We start from the raw sequence: 19,805 nt of genomic DNA, 5'->3' as shown, positions 1-19,805 counted from the left end.
GTGTTGTGATCTTGGCTCACTGCAACCTCTACGTCCCAGATTCAAGTGATTAGCCTGCCTCAGCCTCCTGAGTAGCTGGGACTACAGGCGCGTGCCACCTCGCCTGGCTAATTTTTGTATTTTTAGTAGAGACAGTGTTTCACCATGTTCGTCAGGCTGGTCTCGAACTCTGGACCTCAGGTGATCCAACCCACCTCAGCCTCCCAAAGTGCTGGGATTACAGGCACATTAATTTTATAAATTAACTTAGAATTAATACCTTTGTGATGTTGAGTCTCCTATCTAAGAACATGGTGGCTTTCTATTGGTTTATGTCCACTTTTGTGCTCTTTAGGAGTGTTTTAAAATTTTCCTTGGTTAGATTTTATACCATTTTGATTAGGTTCACTCCTGAGTACTTTATCTTTTTTTGTCTCTGTAATAAATGGAGTGTTTCATTCTGTCTTTTAACTGGTTATATTTGACTTTGCTCTTCTTATCCTTCAATTAGACCCCAAAAGCCATGCTTTTAGAAGATTCTGATTTAAATCTTATTCTGTTTTTTTTTTACTCATACATCAGCCAGTGATTTGATAGGATGTTCTTATATATACAATGTTGGTATATTTGGTACCTGCAAATGGTTATGCTAAGTAATAATGAACTTATATATAACCAGGTAGATGAACAAAACATTTGCATTTGTAACTCGAGTAGTTGTAAGTTTTCTGTGGCACATAGTTGAGAGTGACTGGTTTTTAACTTTCCAATTTACATGGATGACTTGAAGATATATTGTGGGCATGGTAATGACGTAGAGGCAAGGAAACAGTAAAAATAATGCATCATGTAAAAACTAAATTTGTATCAGTGCCTACCTGGCAAATCATTTGAAGAGGTCCTGTTTGAACTTAATTCAATATTAAATATACCTAAAAATAGATTATAGAAGAGTCAAGATATTGGCATCAAGGTTTGTGAAATTAGAATAGTCTGGGTGGTAGAAATTTTTCGGAACACAGTGATGATTACTTTAAATTCATTCCTTGTCTAGATCTTTGAATTATATTTCGGACATTTTATGAGACTTTCCCCAAAGTGATGCATTACTATTCTGATTTTCATTATTTTATTTCAAACAAGTTTTGTTTTGTTTTGTTTTTTTAAAAAAAGATACAGGTTATAGGAATATAAATATGGGCACTGTCAATATTGTGAACTAAGAGAATATTCTACCTAGGAGATGTAAATGTGTTGTATTAAAATTTTGAAAACTAATTTTGCTGGATATGCTAATTTTCATTATTAACTATACTTGGCAGCTGTTAATGGTTTGGGGGCACTTGGCTAATTTAAATCTTCCTCTTGATTATGTTTGTGATTTCTCATCTGGTGTGTGATGACTGAATTTGTAGTATGGTTTATTTATTGTTAGAGAATATATTCTCTCATGGAATTTGACTAAATGATTCAGGGGATTATTTTTTGTATTTTTCTTGATTTTTTTGTTTTTTTTTTTTTTGAAGGAAGTAGAATTTTCCTTTTATCAGGAACTTGTTTTTAAACTTCTGACAGAAATATCATAAATTTGCTTGGCAAATTTATTGTAAAGGGTCTTGGGATTAATAGATTATTTTAAAGCCTCCACACTGATTTTTTTCCTTAGCAGACAAGGTTTTTAAACTAATCATATTTTAAATAACCCAGTATATGCCTCTGAACATGAATCAGTTCTAATTTCTGCACTCTGTTCATTTTAGGAAGTGCAGCCTGTGGTGCATACAATAATTTATTCTCTTGTTTAGTTTTTTAAAACTGGATTTCTGGCTCATCTCTTGTAAGATGTTAAAGTTCTTTTCATGCAAATGGAAGGGATCTTAGGGCAACTTTAAGTTTGAAAAATATAAAATGAATGGAAAGATTTCTACCAATTTATCTGTTGCAGGGAAGCAAAATACAAACAAGAGTTGGATTATTAATGTTGCTTTGTACCTGGCTAAGCAATTGTCCCATTGCAGTAACGCATTTTCTTCACAATTCAGCCAATGTTCCATTCGTATCCTTTATGTTTTAGTAACGTACATGTAAGTATTTATATCTTTTTTAGTTTTTCTCCTCAGTTAGAAGTAGCTTTATGCCCAAAATATTTGAATTCTCCACTATCTTATCTGTGTTGCAACTTTTTAAACTGTTAAAGTTGTTATGATGCTTGTTTAAGTTGTGTGTGTGTGGTTTGTTTTATGCTGGGTTGGAATATATATATGAAATTTCTTTTTTTTTTTTTTTTTGAAATGAAGTCTTGCTCTGTCGCCCAGGCTGGAGTGTAGTGGCGCGATCTCGGCTCACTGCAACTTCCGCCTCCCAGGTTCAAGCAATTCTCCTGCCTCACTCAGCCTCCTGAGTAGCTAGGATTACAGGTGTGTGCAACCACAACCCGGCTAATTTTGTGTTTTTAGTAGAGACATGTTGGCCAGGCTGGTCTCAAACTCCTGACCTCAGGTGATCCACCCACCTTGGCCTCCCAAAGTGCTGAGATTACAGGCATGAGCCACCACACCTAGCCTATATATGGAATTTCTTATGGGAACTCTTATGTGAAGTATTAATGTATGTCAAATTCAAATTGCAAAATATACTAGATATTTTCAATCCTTAGCCTCCTTAACAAAGATTTCAGCTTACAGGACAAATTGCAGAAAATCTTGGAGAAGAAGAGCAGTTGGTCCAAGGCTTATGTGCCCTTTTGTTGGGCATTTCGATTTATTTCAATGATAACTCACTTGAGAGCTACATGAAGTAAGTAAGGGGAAGATGGTTTTCTAATGGCATCAAGAGATAATGATGCTTTTTTTTTTTTGCCAAAGCATTATGTAGACCAAGCTTTTATGTTTTGTTTTGATTTTATTTTTTTAAAGCATCTCAATATGCTTATCTCCGTAGAGAGAAGCTAAAACAACTGATTGAGAAGAGGATTGGCAAAGAGAATTTCATAGAGAAACTAGGATTTATTAGCAAACATGAGTTGTATTCCAGAGCATCTCAGAAACCCCAGCCAAACTTTCCCAGTCCAGAATACATGATATTTGATCATGAGTTTACGAAGCTGGTAAAAGAACTTGAAGGTAAGACTGAAGATTTATATTGATATTTGATGGAAAGTAATTATATTTATATTGTACATGTATATTCTGGATGCATACAGGTTATATGATAACTCTAAAGGTATATTTTCTTCCTAGCTCTTGATCTGTAGCCCATTGAAGGACATTTGGCTTTCAGTAGGATTGAAAAGATTATTTCTTACCTATCATGGAGTTAGGTTATATGTTTTTACTAAGTCTTAGTAGTAAAATAGTATTTAAAACATTTAAAACAAATTTTAAATAAGCTTCCTTTTATAGGTGTTATAACTAAGGCTATTTATAAGTCCAGTGAAGAAGATAAAAAAGAAGAAGAGGTGAAAAAAACATTAGAACAGCATGACAATATTGTGACTCACTACAAAAATATGATTCGAGAGCAAGTAAGTACTAATGAACTGTATATACCCTCTGATTACCAATAGTCACTTTCTGCTTTAAGGAAGCCTTTTTTTCTGACATTTCAAATGAAAGAGGATATAGAAAGCAAAACCCATCATTTTTCAAAGCATCTGAGTATTCAACAAACAGAGTGCTTAATATGTGCTAAGCACCATGCAGCTGATTTATTAGATAATGATGAGTGGATAAAGATGAAACTACAATTGCGGAATCATCAGTTGACATTTTCTTTCCAGGATACCAGTGAACTTTCATTACTTGCATTGTGTTGAGTACCCTAAACCTTCATTATATTCCTTCAGAATGTTTTCTTGACTTTTACTCTCATTTAATTTCTTATATTTACCTTGATTGGAATTCTAGAAAGTGCTGAAAAATGAGGTTATTAATATTGTTAAAATTCCAGTGTCATAAAAAAATACAATAGTGGCAGACCCTGTGGGACAGATTCATCCCCTTCCCTCTACTGCTCTCCACACCTGTCTACTAATTGTGCACAGTTTATGGCAGGTGTGGCAAGTAAAAGCATAGATAGAACCCTTTAAATTGACAACTGTTTATATCTTATTTTCTTCCTCACAATCTACATTACTGAGATTAGTTTGTTTTTTGTTTAGACAGAGTCTTGCTCTTGTTTCCCAGGCTGGAGTGCAGTGGCGCAGTCTCGGCTCACTGCAACCTCCGCCTCCCAGGTTCAAGCAATTCTCTTGCCTCAGCCTCGCAAGTAGCTGGGATTATAGGCGTGTGCCACCACGCTGCCTAATTTTTATATTTTTAGTAGAGATGAGGTTTCACCATGTTGGCTGGTGTTGATCTCCTGACCTCGGGTGATCCCTTCCCTTCCCTGCCTTCCGAAATGCTGGGATTATAGGCATAAGCCAGCGCGCCCAGCCTACTGAGATTAAAATTTTAAGAAAGAATGAAAATATTGTGGTATATTTAGCATTCATTCTAAGCTTTTCAGTTTAAAAGTAAATCAATCAATAAATTATAATCTTAGAATGGTAAAATTTGAATCATCAAACTACCTATGGTTATTAGGATTTTTCATCTATATCTGGGTACAAAGATGGAGTCATTTCCAGTTGCTAAAATGTAATAATATCTTTGGAACAGTGAAAAAAACAAATAGTTGGAATGTGATATAGAGTCTATACTTGGGGCTGCAAATACAGTTGATTTGGCAAAAGAAAAGAGTGATTGACACAATTACTCTAATGACTCTTCCTTAGAAATGTTCATTTTAAATATTCTTACCATTTAGAATGCTATTTGGCATTAGTCCACAAGCATCTAGAACTATAAAATGTTTATATCCTTTGAATGACATTTGATAATTCATCCTAAGGGAATTCTCCAAAATTCAGGAAAACAATTATATGGACTAAAATAGATAATGTAATGAAATTTGTCACTTTGAAAAATGGAAAGCAATATTAAGTAGATGCAATACAATTTATATTCAGTGTTTTTGATGCTGAGGTTGCTTTCCATTTTTCTTTTTCTTTTCTTTTTTTTTTTTTTTTTTTTTTGAGACAGTTTCGCTCTTGTTGCCCAGGCTGGAGTGCAGTGGCTGAGCACGGTGCCTCATGCCTGTAATCCCAGCACTTTGGGAGGCCGAGGTGGGCAGATTACCTGAGGTCGGGAGTTCGAGACCAATCTGACCAACATGGAGAAACCCTGTCTCTACTAAAAATAGAAAAAATTAGCTGGGGATGGTGGCACATGCCTGTAATCCCAGCTACTCAGGAGGATGAGGTAGGAGAATCGCTTGAACAACCTGGGAGGTGGAGGTTACAGTGAGCTGAGATCGCACCATTGCACTCCAGCCTGGGCAACAAAAGCAAAACTCTGTCTCAAAAAAAAAAAAACCCAAGAAAAAAAGAAAGAAAGAAAAGAAAAAAAATGGAAAGCAACCTTAGCATCAAAAACATTGAATATAAATTGTATTGCATCTACTTAATTAGATAGGATTAAAAATTATGGTTTGAAAACTATGTAGCAATATGGGGAAATTATGATAGAATGTTAAGTAGATTAAAGGCTACATAATTATATATATACCTATTATGACAAATTTTAAACCATGGATTGGGAAAAAATTAGAAGAAAATAAAGAAATACATCAAATTCCGGCCGGGCACGGTGGCTCACGCCTGTAATCCCAGCACTTTGGGAGGCTGAGACCGGTGGATCACCTGAGGTCAGGAGTTTGAGACCAGCCTGGCCAACATGGTGAAACCCCGTCTCTACTAAAAATACAAAAACATTAGCTGGGCATGGCAGCAGGCGCCTGTAATCCCAGCTACTCAGGAGGCTGACGCAGGAGAATTGCTTGAACCTTGGAGGCAGAGGTTGCAGTGAGCTGGATTGCGCCACTGCACTCCAGCCTGGGCGATAAGAGCGAAACTCCGTCTCAAAAAAAAAAAAGAAAAAAAATACATCAAATACCAACTATAGTTTTATTATGATGGTAAAAGTTGGAAGCTCTTTTTTCAATTTCCTTTATTTGTTTTCTCATTGGCTTTTAATATTAAAAATAATATAGAAGCATATGTATACATACATATACTAAATTTCTTAAATAGTTTGATGTAAATTTTTAAATGGTTTTATGACCATAAAATGGAGTTTTTTCATTTTATTTCCCACTATAATTGCAGGCTATGCCATGATGTTTATTAATGGAGCCTTCTTTGAAATCTTGTAGTTCTGCTGCATGTTAATTGGCCTTGATGGATATATTAACACACCAAGTTGCTTAATTACTGAATGATTTTGGAAGTGTTAAGCACTTTAGCATACTGTCCCAATATGACCTCTAATTTTTAAAATGTGTTCACCTTCTTAATGCTAACTAGTATGACTTTAAAACACATGAATTATGTTTTGTTTCACAGGATCTCCAACTTGAGGAATTAAGGCAGCAGGTTTCTACATTAAAATGTCAAAATGAACAGCTCCAGACGGCAGTCACACAGCAAGTATCACAGATCCAGCAGCACAAAGACCAGTATAATCTTCTTAAAATACAGCTAGGTAAGCATAGCTAAGCCATCACTATGATAGCACTCAGGTCATTCTTTCCTCAAGAGCTAGACAAAGTAAAAGATTCTTTCTGTGGACTAGTATTTTTCTAACCTTAATCATGGTGACAAAAATGTAAATCGGAGTTTAAAGCAAAATAGCATGATAGTTAAGAGCAGTTAAGACTGGACCTTTAGAGATTGAAGTCCAAGCTTCTTGCTACCTGTTTATCTGGCCCATTGATTCTCAACCCTGGCTGTATATTAGAATCTCCTGAGATGCTTTTATTAAAAAAAATACCAATGCTGATACCACAATAGCGTTTCTGATTTAATAAATCTGGGATTAGGTCCAGGGATCAGTAACTAGTATAAGCCCACCAGGTGATTCTAATGTATAGCTGATTAAGAATGACCGCTGTAATCTTTCAGTTTCCTCTTCTGCAAAATGAAGATAGTAATAACATTTGAGAACTAAATGATATAATAAATGAAAAATTTAAGTTGTGCCTGGAAAATGGCAAGAGCTCCACTGCTTTTAAATAGTATTATCCTACGGTGCTTGTGAAGATTTTTTAAAAGGATTTTATTTTCTCATATTCAATTGACAGAATTGGAATTAAAATTACTGTAATTCTTAATCATAGATCACCAGACCATGCAGTTTAGTCAAGGCTGTGCTGTTTTTTCTCCCAGAAATCTGGAAAATACTATCGGTTCACTATTTTTATCAATATACCATTCTGCAAAGATGAAATGTGATTGCAAAAGTGCTGCCAAAGTAATTGAATGAAGAAAATTACATATTTGAATCTTCTACTTCAAAAATGAAAAACTGAAGTTTCCCGTTGGCTTTTAAAATGTTATGTCTGTCTAACAGGAAAAGACAATCAGCATCAAGGTTCTTACAGTGAGGGGGCTCAGATGAATGGCATTCAGCCAGAAGAAATTGGTAGATTGCGAGAAGAGATAGAAGAATTAAAACGTAATCAGGAACTTTTACAAAGCCAGCTGACTGAAAAGGACTCTGTGATTGAAAATATGGTAAGTAAATGTTTAAAAAGTTAAACTAAGAGTTCAAGAGTGGTTCTCATTATCCTGCCTTTTTTTTTTCCCCTTGGATCTCTTAAGCCAGAATATCGTATGTTAAGATTTTACAGGATGGGCCAGGCACAGTGGCTTACGCCTGTAATCCTAGCACTTTGGGAGGCTGAGGTGGGCGGATCACCTGAGGTCAGGAGTTCAAGACTAGCCTGGCCAACATGGCGAAACCCTGTCTCTACTAAAAATACAAAAATTAGCCGGGCATGGTGGCAGGCACCTGTAGTCCCAGCTACGCAGGAGGCTGAGGCAGGAGAATCTCTTAAACCCAGGAGGTGGAGGTTGCAGTGAGCCGAGATCACCCCACTTCACCTCATTGCCTGTGCGACAGAGGGAGACTTTCCATCTAAAAAAAAAAAAAAAAAGATTTTACAGGATGAGCTTTAGAGTCAAACTGTTTAAGCTTCAATGGCTCATTGAATTTAAGCAATTTAGTTAACCTCTTTAAACTTGTTTCCTGATCTATAAAATGGTAGTGGTAATGTCTAGTTCATTGTTGTGAGATTTAATTTACTCTTCTAATAGGTGGAAATTATTTAATAAATGTCTGCTTTGTCTGCTTTTATGCTCTTTCTCCATATGAACGCAGGTAAATGCTTAGATTTAATAAATTGCTCGGTAAAATAAAAATTTTATTTTTTTTTCTTTAGAGACAGAGTCTCGCTCTGTTAGCCCAGTCTGGAGCGCAGTGGCACAATCTCGGCTCACTGCAACCTCCACCTCCCAGGTTCTAGCAGTTCTCCTGCCTCAGCCTCCCGAGTAGCTGGGATTATAGGTGCACGCTGCCACGTCCGGCTAATTTTTTGTATTTTAGTAGCGACTGGGTTTCACCGTGTTGCCCAGGCTGATCTTGCATTCCTGAGCTCAAGCAATCCACTGGCCTTGGCCTCCCAAAGTGCTGGGATTACAGGCATGAGCCACCGCACCCAGCCTACAAATGGATTTTTAGCCATGAAAAAGTTGTAGACAATATGTGCTGTGTTGGAATTTTATCTTGGGCATAAAAATTAAAAGGTTGGTGTGAATTTTTTGGTAAGCACATATGATATAGTTTATATGTGTACAGTTCTGTTTTTTTTTCTCATCTCTTTAGACTGAATATATTTTATAGTTTATTTTTGTGCTATTTGCAGAAATCTTCCCAAACATCTGGCACAAATGAACAGTCTTCAGCAATAGTTTCAGCTAGAGATTCTGAACAAGTTGCAGAATTAAAACAGGTAATTTTCCACTTTGATCCAATTCTACTTTGTCATGTTTTAATTATAATAGAATAACAGCCCTATAGTTTCACAAATCTAGAACTGTATTAGCAATTGTAAGTAAAATTTAAGTTAAGACAGCCATTTGAAAATCCAGAAGCTGTTTCTATTTATATGGTAATAGTGCTTTGCTTTTTATTGTGTTTTTATTTTTCAGAGGTATTCCTTTTAAAAAATCTCAGCATCTCACCCATGTTATTTATAGATTATCAGTGAACTAACAAGGAAAAATTTAAATTTATAACTTGCAAATATGAAAATGTAAAATCTTATGCCTAATTTTAATATACTATGATAATTGCTTGACTAAATGTATGGGGTTTTTAAACTGTTTTGTCTAGAAAATATAGAATTTAGAATTGGAAAAGAGAAGAAAGGTAAACTTACCTATATCTCAATTAAATGACTCCAGCTAAAAAGCAAAATAAACTTTTTCTGTGGTAATTTATAACATCTAGAAAAGCAAGTTAAACTTTTTTTACTTGCTTATAGTATTTATAAATTCCTGTTAAACTAGATCATACAGATTTACCTTTATCCAATGAAAAAATTTAAATGTATTGTTCAAGAAAAGAATCAAAAGAGAGAAATGAACTCTGTATACTTACAATTAAATAATGTAGCAATTGGAAGAAAACTCTAGAGTATATTATCCCTAAACAGGTTCTGGGGTTGTTTTTCTTTCCTCCTCTCTTTTCTTCTCTCTCTTTTCTTCTTTCCCTCCTTTCTTTCTTATTATAAAAGAAATGCATACTTCTTTTTTTTTTTAATCCAAGCAATACTAAAAAATGACCATCCTCACTAACCTAGGACTAACTGTCTTCCTTCTCTCTCCACTAAGCAACTGGCCCTAGTCCACTGACATGGCTGCTTTGAAAGAGAAATGACTGAACATAGAGAAATTTTGTCTTATTTTGATAATGTCCATGTACCTCAGAGTAGATTCTAAATATCTGACCTTTTTTTAAAAAAAGAATCACTTATCATTTGAGGATTTTCAGGTCTCCAATATTTGTTCACAATGTTTTATTTGTGTGGGAAGATTAATATGCTCTTTTGGTTTTATTAAGTGTACCTATACTAGAACTGTATTAAAATTAAAGGGAATTAAGTTACTAATATATAGCCTTAGTTTGTAAATTCTAAGTAAAAATAAGCCATTTAATTATGTTTCCCAGTGAAACTTTAATTAGATATTTTTATAAAAAGAGAATTGCCTTTTAGTTTTTTTACTTTCTCCAGTTTATTTACTTTTATAAACTTTAGATTGTTAAAATATATGTATTTTTAAGTGATAGTTTTGTTTTTTATAATATATAGTAAAGTACTATATATAGAAAACTATAACTCATTTTAATAACTAAACAAAATAAATTAGAAAAGCCACAAATGTACATGATAGAAATTTTAAAGAGAACCAAAAGAAAAGAGCCTTTTACTTGCCATTGTCCCACCACTTACTCAGTGTCTCCAGACATTACCAAATGTCCTCGGGGATGGGGGGATATGGGGAGAAATCACTCCTGCTGAGAGCCATTGTTATAATTGCCTTTCTTTTCCTGTACTTTTTTTGGGGGAGGAGAAGGTGAGAAGTTTGGAAATTCAACATTAATAAAAACTTTCAATTAATACCCTGGTTTTCATTATAGTACTACTGCTTTCATCTGTGTTTGGTGGTCCCTAGTCTAAAGATGTCCTGTTTTGCCCAGCCACATAATAAACCTCAAGTCTTCATCCAGGAAAGGAGGAACGGTTGCCTGATGCCTAAGATTGAGACAGGGATCTGATGATCTATTTCTTAAATAGTCTTTTAACCAGGCCTGCAGTTTTTAACCTCATTTTTATCTGTACTTCCAGAGGTATCTAATGATACCAGTTCCTAACCTTTCTGGTAGTTAATGCATTCATTGTAAGTCAGGTACTATCTTAACTTTCTCAGTGGTCATCCTAGCTTTCAGCTTTCTCAGGTGTGCTGAGTTAGTTATCACTGTTACTTGCTTTCTCAAAATTCCCCAATTGCTCTCTTCTCTTACTGTTCTTGTTTTTGTGGGTTTCTTCCTCTCTCCCTCCCATCCTTCCTTTCTTTCTTCCTTCTCCCCTCCCTTCCTGTCTTTTATGATTTTTTTTTTTTTTTGCATGGGATTTCAGGAGGGAGCAGAGGTAAATGAATGTGTTGAATTTTCCATCTTGAACCCAAAGTTCAAGAATAGTTCTTTAGAGTTAGATTTTAAAACTAGGAGGTTGTAAATCATTTTTTTAAATGTCTCCCTGTAAATATTTCCTTGATGAAATTAATACCATTTAATGTTATGACTCAACTATTTTTGTCTCTTAGGAACTGGCAACTTTAAAGTCTCAGTTAAACTCACAATCTGTGGAGATCACCAAACTACAGACAGAAAAGCAGGAACTGTTACAGAAAACAGAAGCGTTTGTAAGTATTTTCTCTTTTTTCTCTGGAAGGTAATAAAGACAAGGTTGATGTATTATTTCTTAGCCACAATTAAAAAGAAACAAATTCATCAGATAGCACCTTCTCTTTAGATTACTTACTAGCCGGTATTCTAGTAACATAGGCTTCATGTTCATGGTGACAGTCGTTTTATAGTCAGTCTCACCAGATTAGTTTATTCAGTTACTTAATAGTTTATTTTGCTGGTATTACATTCTATTTCTGTCCCTTCAGTCCAAGCTGGCAGTTTTTCTGCTATCATAAAATATTCAGAAACCGTTGTTGTTTTCTCCAGAACATTCCTTCTCATACTTTTGCAATATAGGTAAACTGAGAATTTTCCAAATCTTCTAATTCTGATTCTTTTTTGCTTAGCAATTTCTTCTTCAATTTATCTCTCTTCTCTCACATTTAACTTTAAGCAACAAGGAGAAACCAGGCTGCACTCCAACACTTTGCTTAGAAACCTCAGTAAAATATCCAAATTCATTATTTACAAGTTCTGCTGTCCACAAAACACTGCAACACTATTTGGCCAAGTTATTTGCCACTTTATAACAAGGATTGCCTTTCCTCCGATTCCCAGTAACATGTTCCTAGTTTTCATCTGAGACCTCACCAAAAGCACCTTTAACATTCATATTTCTGCCAGCATTCTTCTTCTCACTATGACCATGAAGCTTCTCTCCAACTCCGCTCTTTTCTTTCTGAGCTCTCACCAGAATCACTTAATGTCCATATCTCTAGCAACAGTCTCATCAAGGTAATGCAGGCTTTGTCTACCATGCACCTCTCTTACAGCCTCTACTCATTACACAGTTCCAAAGCTACTTCCACATTTTTAGATATTTGTTGTGTCACCACCCGACTTCCTAGTATTTTAGAAAAAAGACAAGGAAAGACTGAAAAACTGTTATTCAGGAGTGTCTCCTCTAGCACTTGAGAAAAGATTTGCATTTCACTAATAATGATATTTGGCTCAATTTATCTACCTATCTAAGGTGGTAGTATGGACTTATAGGAAATTTATGAAGGAAAGGCTTTGAAAAATATTCTGTGTTTATTAAATGCTGGGTTACAGTTACATTAGAGCTGCCTTGCTGATTACTTTTCTGGGCTTACCTACCTTGAGGCACCTTAGCCCAGCCTTCCTCGTACTCTTATGAGATTTGATGCTCTTCCATGTGGGAACAGCTCATCTGACAGTGGAGAGCACTTTGTTGCACATAAATACATAAGGAATTATATCTTCTGTTAGTGAAAGTAAAATATCAAAATGGCAAAAAAATTAACCCTTTGGGAGTTCATATTGATTGTAATGTTTAAGAGACATCTTTTTTTCCAATTTCTAATTTCAGGCAAAATCAGTTGAGGTACAAGGAGAGACCGAGACTATAATAGCCACCAAAACTACTGATGTAGAAGGAAGACTGTCAGCATTATTACAAGAGACCAAAGAGTTAAAGGTTTGTTTTTGGTGCAACGTTTATTTACTGCATATAATATGAAATGAACTCTAGGAAATTTTATATATCTTTCAAATTCTTAGATTTATGAAGAAAGCTAATGATGTGTAATTTTATCTCACAACATTTTCACTCCTATATTGATGATTTAAGATGGCACAAATGAAGATTTTTTTTGTTTTGGGTTTTTTTGTTTTGTTTTGTTTTTTTGAGATGGAGTTTCGCTCTGTCACCAGACTGGAGTACAGTGGCGCGATCTCGGCTCACCACAACCTCTGCCTCCCAGGTTCAAGCAATTCTCCCGCCTCAACCTACTGAGTAGCTGGGACTACAGGCGTGCACCACCACACCCAGCTAATTTTTGTATTTTTAGTACAGACAGGGTTTCACCACGTTGGCCAGGATGGTCTCCATCTCTTGACCTCGTGATCCACCTGCCTTGGCCTCCCAAAGTGCTGGAATGCTGGAATTACAGGCGTGAGCTGCCGCACCCAGCCACAAATGAAGCTTTTAAAATACTATTTCAAATAATGATAATATGTAAGATAAGCATACATATGCATGTACTATAAAAGTAAAATTTATTGAAAATATTTTTTTCTTTCTTTTTTTTTTTTTTTTTTTTTGAGACGGAGTCTCAATTTTGTGTTCCAGGCTGGATGGAGTGCAGTGGCATGATCTCAGCTCACTGCAGCCTCCACCTCCCAGGTTCAAGCGATTCTCCTGCCTCAGCCTCCTGAGTAGCTGGGATTTCAGGCACCTGCCAACATGCTCAGCTAATTTTTGTACTTTTAGTAGAGACGAGGATTCGCCATGTTGGCCAGGCTGGTCTCAAACTCCTGACCTCAGGTGATCTGCCCGCGTTGGCCCCCCGCAAAGTGCTGGGATTACAGGCGTGAGCCACCACACCCGGCCTGTGTTTTCTTTTTAAGATCAACATCTAATCACAATAACAAAACAAGGAGTACAAATTTAGCTAATACACAAGCCACATGTAGGCTTTCCATAAGCCGTGGAACACAGGCACATTAAATCCTGTCAGCATATTATTGTGTGACAGAGACATCAGAATAAATAGCATGAAGAAAGGAATGAGGTCACATTAAGGAAAATAAGGAAAATAATGTATAATTGTGCTTTTTGGATTGTGGCCAAATTATTTTATTTTTAAACCATAGATTTTTATTTGAAGTTATTTTCATTTAATTGTATGCTTGAAGTTGGGATAAAAAAATTTTTTTTAACTTGAGCTTTGAGTTCTAAAATTCTGGTACTAATCAGACTTGTTCTGTAAAATGCTTTGTGTTTCTGTTTACTCCTTTGATTATCTGAAATGGTACTGTTTTTTTTAAGTCTCTTAAAGGTGTTTTCAGGGATAGCTAACTAAAACTATTTTTTGGATGTTAAACTATTTTTTGGCAATAACCATTTTTGATGAACAGTCTAATAAATTCATGTTAGTGTGTGTGTTAAACCTCCTGTACCCTTAACCTCCACCCCTAAATTCCTTAGGTTGAACAGGTACAGTGATTTGTCATAGAAAGAAACTATTTATTAAAAACTCTAGGAAAGTGAGTGCTAATTTTAGATTCCTGCCTTTCACCTTTCTTTTCCTAGAATGAAATTAAAGCTCTGTCTGAGGAAAGAACTGCCATTAAAGAGCAGCTGGATTCATCTAATAGTACCATTGCCATTTTACAAACTGAGAAAGACAAACTAGAGTTGGAAATTACAGATTCTAAAAAAGAACAAGATGATCTCTTGGTGCTCTTGGCCGATCAAGATCAGAAAATACTGTCATTGAAGAATAAACTCAAGGATCTTGGTCATCCAGTAAGATTAAAATGTCTCCAAAAATGATTTGTATTATGTTTTAGTATAATGCATTTAAAAGATTTTTAATGTAACATGGAAAAGTTGTGCCTGTATTATAGGAATGGATATGTGGGTTCATGAATATGGTACCATCTATACTGTTTTCACTGTTTTTATTGAATTTACTTAATACACAGATTAGGTTCAGTTTTCAGTACTTATAGACTATTTTCTTTTGGACCGTAAGCCTAGAAAGTGAATTGATTTGATTGGTAACAAGACTGTAGTCACCCAAGCATGTCATTATCTTTTGCCATGTTTGTTTCAGATTTGTGTGTAAAGAGGTGTAGCCATTTATCAGCAAAGTTAACTGATATATCTCATTCATATTAGAAATGACAGAGAGCCTTGGCATCAAATCAAAGAAATCAGATGGCTTATATTCTACTGTAGTTACTAGAATACAAAATTTGTCTGGGCACAGTGCTCACACCTGTAATCCTAGCACTTTGGGGGGCTGAGGTGGGCAGATGACCTGAGGTCAGGGGTTCGAGACCAGCCTGGCCAACATGGTGAAACCCCATCTCTACTAAAAATACAAAAATTAGCAGGGCGCTTGGTGGCAGGCACCTGTAATCCCAGCTACTCGGGAGGCTGAGACAGGAGAATCGCTTGAACCTGGCAGGCAGAGGTTGCAGTGAGCCAAGATCGCACCATTGCACTCCAGCCTGGGTAACGAGCAAAACTCCATCTCAGAAAAAAAAAAAAATTATCAGTAGTATATATTGTTAAATGTTGAATGTGACATGAACAGATTGTCACAATATTAAATACGTCTTTTTCCTCTAGGTTGAAGAAGAGGATGAACTTGAATCTGGAGACCAAGAGGATGAGGATGATGAAAGTGAAGATCCTGGCAAGGATCTAGATCATATCTAGTTTTCAAATCTCTAGGAACAATAGAGATTATATCATAACTCTGAAGATGGACTCTAAACTTTGGTTTACCTCCACGGAAAATAAAGATTTAGAAACCAGGTGGAAAACATTCACTATTAAGACTATTGATATATTTTTGTAATGTTGCCATCCGTGTTGAAAACCTTAAAACTGAATTTATGTAGAACACACATCTTTTATTTAAATCCATCTGAACTGTCCCAAAATGTAATTTGCAAAGAGCTTCAAACACCAAAAATATACGATTTTAAGGCATGTGGTGACAATGCTATTTGCCTTAGTTCATTGGTTGTTTACTTTGCAAAATTTGTGACTTTTAAGTACTAACACATTTGATTGAATGTGTATTGAATTGGAATTATTATTTCTAAATTCAGCATTTGAGTCCTTAGTTGATGATTTTCTTTTAAAGAAATTAGTTTATTTAAAAGCAAGATAGCCTGGGCTGGGAGTTAGTGCATATCATCAGCCCTCCATCTAATGTGATTGCTAAGATGTGCAGGATAGGATAGCTTAGAATGAGTGCCTTGACACCTACATATGGCTGCATTCCATACCTCAGTGAAGAAGCCGAAGGATGCTGACACACAGTGATGTGGAGGGCATTCCGGAGAAACTTTTGCAACAGTGTATTAATGTGATTGGTTTTCTTTTTGTTTTAAGCTAAACATCTAAAACAAATTTCAAGTTAACAGTTCATACAACTCAGATTTAGTATTATTGTTTATCATAAAACATATTATGTTCCTAGTTTTAAAAAGACCCAAAGTATGATTAATATAATTTATTGGCATTTTTGCTGAATAGGTTTAAGTCAGATAATAGATTTTAAAAAAGCAAATGAGGCAATGTGTCAAAATTTAATGTTTCATAATAAAAATAGATACGTTCACTTAATCCTTGGTCATGGTTCCCTTTTTTTACATCTTAAAAGTATTTTATTCTTAATAAAAGATGAGGCAAGTGAAAATGATGAGGCGACTTTTCTTATTAGGGGTACACAACTATAACTGAATGTTAAAAACAATCTTCTTTAAAACCAATGATTATGATTCCCTAAGATTGGAGGGGGTTAGAAGTACAGAAGTAGAAGAGGTTGGAAAAGGGTTTGGACGTTTTTAAATTCAGCACTGGAGTTCTTGGCAATGATTTCCTGTTAAAGAAGTGGGTTTACTTAAAGACAAGATAGCCTGGGCTAGAAAATAACGTATTTATCTGCCTTCTGGGGTCAGGAATAGGACACAACTTTTGAAAGAGAAGGAAGGTCACTGTCTTGATGAAGGAGACAGCTGTGTGTTACAGAGCACTCGTGAATGCTGCACTGTGCCCATGTTCCACCACTACTGCCATCCTAAGGTGGCACTTGCCATCAGAGAAAGAACTGTATTACTGTCACCAGACCAGCTCAGATAGGTGAGGTCTTCCTAAAGTTGACACCACATAATGAACCATGAGTTAATGACTACCTTTCAGGCTAACGTACGGTTAAAGAAAAATGGATCAGGAGTGAGAATTTGTAAATACAGAACACCAAGATCTTCATTAAGAAACATCAGCAGAATCAGTGCTGCTGTGCTGAACTCAGTCACTCAGGATGGCTTGTAGTAGAGAAGACAGGAGGCCTCATAGCTGCACAGTTCAGCCCAGAGCCAAAGGGACATCTTCCCAACCCCAGCTGTAATTTTTTGCTGGTGAGCATCCTAAACTGGTCTCTGTCTCCAGTCCGGTTGTTACCTCTCCGACCCCACACTCCCACCATTCTCCATCTTCACCACAGTGAGCTATGGCAGGTGCCTACGGTTTGGAGTCCTTAGTACAATAGATAAGATTCTTACCCCTAAGGTGTTGGTATTGGGAAATGGAGCCCTTGGAAGACAATACAGTCTTGGGGACAGCGGTCTCAATAATGGGATTAGTGCCCTTATGAAAGAGGCCCTGAAGAGACACCTTGCCCTTCCGCCATGTGCGAGTAGAGTGAGAAGATGTGTCTATGAGGAAGTGGGCCTTGACCAGACAGCACAACTGCCAATGCCTTGATCTTGGACTTCCCAACCTCCAGAATTGGGATAAGTACATTTCTGTTGTTTATAAACCACCTGATCTATGGTATTTTGTTACAGCATTCCAAACAGACATGACAGATGACATAAATTCTGCTTTCTCCTTTCTCACTTTGCTTTAGCACATGCTCTTTCCTCTGGGACAGCCCAGGGCTACAGTAGTGGAGCAATAATCATAAAGCATGAAACCATATTTGTCCTTATGATTTGAAACTTATTCAAGTGTAGTTTATACCTCTAGCACCTCCAAAAGAAAAGAGTACCCAAAGTTACTAAAAGAGGTAAAGTGACAGCTCACATTTTAATGGGTTGAGTTACTGGTCTGAAATTATGCTGATAGAAAAAGCAAACCCTTATGTTTCATAGTTTTGTTACAACCAGTTAAGGGTCTCATGATGCTCATCAGAACTAGTAATCTTCACTGGTATAGCAAAACGTATTAAATCATTCAACTATAGGCATTGGGAATATAACGGTGAAAAAGACAAAGTCCCTTTCCTCATATAACTTACATTCTAGAGTGTAAACAAGCAAGAATAAATCTAATAAAAATTCTACACCTTTACCTTGTTTCCCCCCACCTTTTTTTTGTTTTGTTTTTTTGAGACAGAGTCTTGCTCTGTCACCCAGACTGGAGTGCAGTGGGGCATTCTCGGCTCACTGCAACCTCCGCTTCCTGGGTTCAAGCAATTCTCCTGCCTCAGCCTCCCCGAGTAGCTGGGACTACGGGTGCCTGCCACCCCGTCCAGCTAAGTTTTGTATTTTTAGTAAAGACAGGGTTTCTCCACGTTGGCCAGTCTGGTCTCAAACTCCTGACCTCAGGTGATCCGCCTGCCTCAGCCTCCCAGTGCTGGGATTATAGGCGTGAGCCATCACACCCAGCCCTCCCCCCACTTTTTAACCTATTGTTTATATCTTACTGTACTGTCTATGTCTTGGAAAGTTGTAGTTACTATTTTTGATAGGTTCATCATTTAGTCTTCCTACTTAGAATAAGAGTGGTTTATACACCACAATTACAGTGTTATAATATTCTGTGTTTTTCTGTGTACTAACCTTCAGGTGGTTACTTACTGCTCATGAACATCCTTTTCTTTCTGACTGAAGTACTCCCTTTAGCATTTCTTGTAGGACAGATCTGGTGTTGATGAAATCCCTCAGCTTTTGTCTTGGAAATTATTTTCCTTTCATGTCTGAGGGATATTTTCACTGGATTTACTATTCTAGAGCAAAAGGCTTTTTTCCTTCAGCACTTCAGAAGGTGGTATGTCATGTCACTCTCGGTCACAGGCCACAATCAAGGTATCAGCCAGGTTGTGTACTCACCTGCAGAGCCAACTGGGAGAGAATCTGCTCCACAAACTCACTGAGGTTGTTAGCAAAATTCGTTTTCTTATAACTGTAAAACTGAGGGCTTCAGTTTTTTTGCTGGCTGTTGATTGAAGTGTGCCTTCAGCTACTAATGGCCCTAGAACCCCTAGTTCTTTGCCTAATGGGCTTCTTCAACATGCTCACTTGCTTCATGAAGGCAGCAAGACTGAGTCTCATATAATGTAACATGATCACGGGGGTGACATCCATCACCTTGCCATATGATGTAACACAATCATGGGAGAGATTGCCCATCACTTTTGCCATGTTTTATTGGTTAGAAGCCAGTCAGGTCCTACCCACCGTCAGGATAGGGCATCACACAAAGGCATGACTACCAGAATATAGAGATCATTAAGTTGCCACATACTTTTATTTTCTTGAACCTAATTGTTAGTCTCAAGATGTTTTCAAAATAACATAGGGGTAGGGGGAACTGGGGAGGTACAGTTGGAAGGGGATAATACGTTTAACAGCAAAGGTTTGTGTGAAACCCCACCCACCTTATTTAGTTTCAGACTGAGATCTTTGCAAATGGACAACTAAATAGGTCAAAGTACCTATCACATTAGTCAATAAGAAATGTAACAATGGCCAGGTGTGGTTGCTCAGACCTGTAATCCCAGCACTTTGGGAGGCCAATGCGGGCAGATCACTTGAGGTCAGGAGTTTGAGACCAGCCTGGCCAACATAGTGAAACCCTATCTCTACTAAAAATACAAAAATCAGCCAGGTATAGTGGCGTGCACCTGTAGTCCCAGCCACTGGGGA

General features: G+C 36.6%; 1 protein-coding gene across 1 annotated transcript in view; it reads left to right on the top strand.

The window, feature by feature from the left end:
* Nucleotides 1-16,500, top strand: part of USO1 (USO1 vesicle transport factor) — an 89,687-nt gene extending 73,187 nt beyond the window's left edge. Inside the window, exons 14-24 of the mRNA XM_003832309.5 lie at nt 1,925-2,035; nt 2,657-2,775; nt 2,920-3,101; nt 3,381-3,502; nt 6,422-6,560; nt 7,428-7,591; nt 8,782-8,868; nt 11,246-11,344; nt 12,721-12,828; nt 14,446-14,661; nt 15,493-16,500. Of these exons, the coding sequence (XP_003832357.1) occupies nt 1,925-2,035; nt 2,657-2,775; nt 2,920-3,101; nt 3,381-3,502; nt 6,422-6,560; nt 7,428-7,591; nt 8,782-8,868; nt 11,246-11,344; nt 12,721-12,828; nt 14,446-14,661; nt 15,493-15,582 (1,437 nt within the window). The 3' untranslated portion in view covers nt 15,583-16,500. The remainder of the gene's footprint in view (nt 1-1,924; nt 2,036-2,656; nt 2,776-2,919; nt 3,102-3,380; nt 3,503-6,421; nt 6,561-7,427; nt 7,592-8,781; nt 8,869-11,245; nt 11,345-12,720; nt 12,829-14,445; nt 14,662-15,492) is intronic.
* The last annotated feature ends 3,305 nt before the right edge of the window (nt 16,501-19,805 follow it).

Source organism: Pan paniscus, chromosome 3, assembly GCF_029289425.2.
Source record: "Pan paniscus chromosome 3, NHGRI_mPanPan1-v2.0_pri, whole genome shotgun sequence".
NCBI classification, from domain to species: domain Eukaryota; kingdom Metazoa; phylum Chordata; class Mammalia; order Primates; family Hominidae; genus Pan; species Pan paniscus.
The sequence above is the reverse complement of the archived record's forward strand: the minus strand, read 5'-3'. Positions and strand labels throughout refer to the sequence as shown.